Source organism: Homalodisca vitripennis, chromosome 4 (assembly GCF_021130785.1).
Source record: "Homalodisca vitripennis isolate AUS2020 chromosome 4, UT_GWSS_2.1, whole genome shotgun sequence".
NCBI classification, from domain to species: Eukaryota; Metazoa; Arthropoda; class Insecta; order Hemiptera; family Cicadellidae; genus Homalodisca; species Homalodisca vitripennis.
Genome location: NC_060210.1, coordinates 116,469,636 through 116,475,744, shown reverse-complemented (window position 1 = coordinate 116,475,744; position 6,109 = coordinate 116,469,636). Strand labels below are relative to the sequence as shown.

The following is a 6,109-nucleotide window of genomic DNA, read 5'->3' as shown; positions in this document are numbered from 1 at the left end:
GTCTGTGAACATAATACAAATTCACTCTGTCCCTATCTACTATTGACGCTTAGCCAACGCTCAGCCAATTTATAATGTGGTGTTTGTATTCACTAGTTAACCTAGCAAAGCAAGTGCAAACTGAATCTGGAACGAATTACACAAAATATTAGTCACATATTGGTTTAAAAACTCCAAAAATTGCCAATCCACGACAAATATTTTGCTATTTATAGCGTTTTCGGGCTTATTGAAGGACATACAACAAAAAGGTACATGACCTTTTTTTGTAGATCCCATCAATTTGTAGTCATAAACATTTTTTACATTTAAGCTAGAACTATTTGTTTGGCCGCTATCGACTCTAGAAACAAAATTCTTAAATACAAATTAAGAAATATTTACATTTATTAGCCGAACCAATGGAGATAGAGCAAAAGGTTACTAGACCTTTTTTGTAGATCGCGTTAATTAGTGTTAAAATCAAATATTTATTTTGTGCTAAATTTAGAATTTTGCCTGCAATAAAGCCCAGAAAACAAAATTTCACGTAAAACTGAAAAAATCGATATTTTAAAACGCGTAATGCGGCCAAACCGTTGATGATAGGGCAAAATGTTACTAAACCTTTTTTGTAGATCACGCAAATTTGCTAAATCCCATTGAAAATTTGTTTTGAGCTACGACCAACCGTTTAGCCGCTATCGAGCCCGAAAGGTAAATGTTTAGGCGAAAAATTTCAAAATATTTTTAATGTAATCGCGTTTTGCGGCCGAACCGATGGAGTTAGAGCAAAAAGTCACTGGACCTTTTTTGTAGTTCACTTCATTCCTGACCATGAATTTTTCGTCAGATCGAAGCTAGCTCCAACGGTTCGCCCGCTATCGGGCTTCAAAGGGAAGCTGCAAGGCCAAAACAGGGGTCACTTCGCGAATTTTTTTGAGGGGTTCAAAAGTAAAAAATTCCGGTTTTCAGACTTTTCCCGGTGGTTTGAGGACTCCAGCTACGTGTGTGCAAAATTTGGTGTTTCCAGCACTTCTAGAAGTGGGTTAGAATTTGTATACCCTATCAGTCAGTCAGTCAGTCAGTCAGTCAGTCAGTCAGTTAAATATGCGGCTGTATATAATATAGGATTCATCCATCATGGTACATGTACGATATACCGACTGGGGGCTGTGGTGCCAGGTGTTCGCAGGCATTTCAGGTTTGTGAAAAACTATCATAAAATCCATTTCATTTTGTGCAAAAATGGGCTTAAAGTAAATAATATATTCAGGAACTTTACGTGTTCAAAGTATTTCTTTACAGCCTTGTATTTTGGAAGTACTCGTACCTCCTTTCAAAAGAGTAAATTTTTAGCAATATTGATGATTTACAAGGGTTTCACATTTTGTCTCTGATGGTCTCAGCAGTGATATTACTGTTGGACTGAAGTCTCTGAATACTTTTGAAGCCAGCATCATTTACCCCATTTGTTGTGGCTTCCTGTCATGTTTAAGTCGCACGTATATAGGGAATCTTTCTTTCTTGTAAGGTGTTGTATAGACTGATTGATATGTTTACTCTCGTTAAATATATAAGGATTTTAGTTTTACGTACCATTGAGCAATCTTGATTTATCTCAATCCAGTAACTCTAGATACCCTCATCGTGCTCTTTATTAAATCTAGTTTGTTTATTAATATTCATCTGAAAGAACTAGACGAAATAAGCATTTTTCAATTGAGAACATTCCTTTTTTCACAAGTATCAACGTGATTATTATGTTATACTGAAATATTTGACCAGAAATACCTGATTTGTCAATGCGGGAATATTAGAATCACTGTTTTAGGTTCTATCATATAAAATAAATCTAGAATTTAGATTCTAGCGTAGATTGTAGAATTTCTGGCCTACATTTTTAGTATTCAAAGTCTGAATCTATCACTTTGAATCTTAGTAGCACAATATTGAAATGTGGAATAACGGGACGTAGTCATCAGTGGATTCACATTTATAGTGAAGATGTTTCTTTAGGGATGTCGCTCTGTCACTGACACTATGTAAAACAAAACTGTTCGTCTGGTCAGCTCTAGAAAAGGCTGCTTTAAAAATACCAGTAATAGAAACATTTTACCTGTGCATTCTGTATGTTGGCATTAGTAAATTTATTTGGAGTAAGGTGAGACTGGAGTCGTTGAACCTTTGTTGGATCAAATCATCCTAATTTTACTTGTAGACGCGCAAACATTTATGTAGCTCTCCAAAATTAATTGCTTCCTTATTGTAAGAACGTTACCTGGAGTCAAGAATTCGATTAAGTAGATCCTATACGTTGCTACGATTTGATATTTACACATATTATATACTAATTTGTAAATAGTTTCTTTTGAATAACTCCAGATTCCATGACTATTTCTTCACTCTGAGATTTTGAATGTGAATTCGATTAATTTTGTTCTTAAGAAAAAAAGTTGGTAGACTGGCCAAAGAAGATTTGGGCATCGTACTTATTAGTATTGTACTGTACCTAGGTAATTCATTCCCTATAACAATATTTTATTTATATTAAACAGAGATTATTGTTTCAGTAAGCATGGGATCTTTTGCTGCTGCTACACTCTTCGGGTGGGTCACTCCAATACTTCCTCACCTTCTCAGTCCAGAAAGTGAGATTCCAATGACTCCGCAAGAAGCCTCCTGGATGATATCCTTTGCAGAATTTGCAAACCTCATAACTCCGATCCCAGCTGGCATCATGGCAGATCGCTTCGGCAGGAAGCCCATGATTCTTGTCTCTGCTCCTCTCTTCACTGTGGGCTGGTGTATCATTCTCTACTACAAGACCTACTTTTCCCTCCTGGTGGCTCGCAGTGTACAAGGCGCTGCTGTCGGCATAGTGTTTACCGTTGTTCCAGTGTATCTTGGGGAAATTGCAAGCACTGGATCTCGAGGAGGTATTACTAGTCTATTCTTCATCTTCCAGTGGTTGGGTTACCTCTTTGAGTATTGCACCGGACCTTTCTTGTCTTTCACGAACTTCACCCTTCTCACTCTCGCACCGACCGTACTTTACTTCTTACTGGTCTGGGTACAGCCTGAGAGTCCTTTCTACTACTTAATGAAAGGCAACAAACAAGATGCCTACACCTCCCTGAAGTGGTTTCGCGGATCTTCAGATGAAGAAGAGATCGCTCAAGAATTGGAGAGGATGAGGCTCAACGTCGAAGAGGACCAAGCCAAGGAAACCACTTGGGAAAGACGTGATAGCGACACCGACTGACAGGAAGGCTCTGTACCTGATGCTCTTTGCAGGATCGTTGAGGATTTTAAGCGGTACTATGCCTCTTGTCGCTTACGCCACACAGAATTTCAAAATTACTTCTGATCTCGTTGTCGCCCCCAAATACATCACCATGGTTCTGGGTGCCGTACTGGTTATGGGAGCTTGTTTGAGCTTCTTCACCTTAGACCTTATAGGTCGTAGATCTCTCATTATCATATCGTCTCTTGCATCTTCTGTAAGCCTATTTGTGGCCGGGATGTACTACTTCCTAGAATCCAAGACGACCGTTGATGTTGCTCCTTACAGCTGGGTGGCTCCTATAGTTATCCTGGTGTACGCCGCAGTCGACGTCGGAGGCTTGTACCCAGTCCACACGGCTTACACGTCAGAACTCTTCACGTCCAAAACTCGTGCTAATGGCTTCCAGTCTTGCTGCCGTTATCACGACGTTCTTTACCCTGGTTACCCTGCTATCTTACCAAATCGTCATTGACCTGTTCGGTGTATACTTCAACTTCTTCATCTATAGCACGATCTGTCTTGTCGGAGCTGTGGTTTCCTACATCTTCATGCCAGAAACTAAGAACAAAACATTTGATCAGATAAGAAAGGAACTTTGCACACTTACCAGGAATAAACTTATTTAATTTTGTACTGCTTTGAATGTCTACTAAGTGCATAATAAACTTTATATGACATGGATTTTCATTTTAATATAAACAGTGAGTTTGTCGTCTTGAACAGAGAAGAAAATAACTTTCACCACTTACTGGAAATGAACTACCCTTGATACTAAACTTATTTAACGTTCTTTACTTTTAGTATTAGTAACATGTTGAGTAACTGTTAACTACATAACCTATATTATATTGAAAGTTGCAACATCTTTGTTAAGTATAATACGCTAAGTTTAGTTGATTAAGTTATTTTATATATTTCTATTTTTGTTATGCCAAACTATAAATTTTAATACGTGTTTATTGTTTTAATTAACCCTACATTACAGCCATTGACTACATAATACCAATGGGTGGAGTATGCCTATATAACTAGTATATCACCAGCTTAAACCATGTCCGCCATCTTGTCGTAGGCATGTAACGCAATACTTCGCTCAGAATGGTGTAAAGTGTCAATGCTACTGTTTAAAATAAGTCATGATACAGCCTACTTAGAATATAGAGGAGAAGGTCCAAATTTCGACTACCACTTTCTTTTTCACTTATTACATACCGTATTCAATACCAATTTAAAAGTAGTTTAATGACTGAGAAGTTATAGCTGATATGGTTATAAATGAAATCCGATCACTTACATGATATAAAAATATAACACTTATTAAAAATTTGTTTGTTTTGTTACATGCGATAGAACTCTTAGTATTGGAACTGTGGTCTAAATTTCGACTACCTGCTACAAAATGCAAGGAAATGAAAATAACAATGAAAATTCATAATATTTTTATTCATTATTTCACATAACATGAAAACTTTGAACATTGCTTCAAACTAAGACTTTTGCATACCGATATTGTTAATGGTAGCATATTATTAATGTAATGAACCTTTCACGATTGACATTTTATTTACAAAAATCACAGACATAAATGTCTTTGTCTGCTCCAGCACATTCTTTAAGTGCCCAAACTTGACACATGATGCACATAACCCAGAGCTCTCCTCTGTGGTCATCGGAAAATTGACCTTGACAAAACATACATGTTGCATAATCATTTTTTGGTTTTTTGACTCCAACGGGGAAATCAAAATCACTCATGTTGTCGTCGACAATAGAGACACCATCAGAATCTTCAGAAGAACCGACCTTAACAGGTTTCTCTTGTGACTTTCCTTTGAATTTTGTTGTAAGTAAATCCTTACCCTTTTTGGTTTTATTCTTCTGAAAATGTAAGTCTAATCTCTTTTTAGCTGAATTTTTTTCTGGATTAACGGTTAATGATTGTGTAAGGGCTTCTTTGTACGGTGTGCCAGTTATGATGCAAGCCTCTACAGCCTTACGTCCTCTGTTGCTTGCTTTTCGTTTTTTTGATGGCGCAGGGGTGATATCATAAGGACTAACACTGCTTTTTGAAGTTCTAGGTTGAGGGTCATTGTAAGGATCAGCAATCAACAATTCGTGTGGCTTGCCTAATGAAGGAGTTGGTTCAAGAGATGAAGATTTTGCTTGAACTTTCTCCTTTGGATTTATTGTGTGAGGACTGCAGGTTTTAGCAGCAGATTCTTGAGCTGAAGCTAAGTAGTCAGCATCTGTGAAAATATTCTTGTTCATTGGGAAAATGCCTGTCTTTTCGAAACCATTCTTTGCTATCTCCCCAGTTTGCACTTTTAAATATGCCTTTCCAAACAGTTCCATCATGTCATAAGTAGACAATGGTTTGTCTGAGTGAAGTAACCGCTGTCTTATTTCTTCACTATAGTGAGATTTTAGAGGACCCATAAAGGTTTTGTCCAGCGGCTGTAACTTGTGTGAACAATGTGGTGGCAAAGACACAATTGTCACATGGTTGTTTTCTGGCTGATTCTATCAAATCAACATTCCTAACATGGCTGTAATGCCCATCTAAGATTAAAAGAACTGGAGATTCTTTAGTAGGTTTTACTTTATCTACAAAATGTTGAAACCAGTTAGTGAAAATGTTGGTTTGAACCCAACCTGATGGGTGAGCAACTCCAACGGTCCCCGGGGGAGCTCCTCTCATTAGCAGATCATTCATATTCTTACGTGGGAATATAACTAAAGGAGGGACAAAATGTCCAGAGGCACTCATACATGCTATGACTGTCACCGTCGCCCCTCTCTCTGCTGACGTAAAGACTGGCGATTTGGCGTTTGCCCTCTTTC

At 37.8% G+C, this 6,109-nt stretch overlaps 1 protein-coding gene across 1 annotated transcript; it reads left to right on the top strand.

The window, feature by feature from the left end:
* Positions 1 to 1,110: 1,110 nt before the first annotated feature.
* LOC124361484 (facilitated trehalose transporter Tret1-like) lies at positions 1,111 to 4,223 on the top strand. The gene is made up of 2 exons (XM_046815535.1): positions 1,111 to 1,183; positions 2,553 to 4,223. The coding sequence occupies exons 1-2, from the start codon at positions 1,123 to 1,125 to the stop codon at positions 3,242 to 3,244; spliced, it is 753 nt and encodes a 250-aa protein (XP_046671491.1). The 5' UTR covers positions 1,111 to 1,122; the 3' UTR covers positions 3,245 to 4,223.
* Positions 4,224 to 6,109: the final 1,886 nt, after the last annotated feature.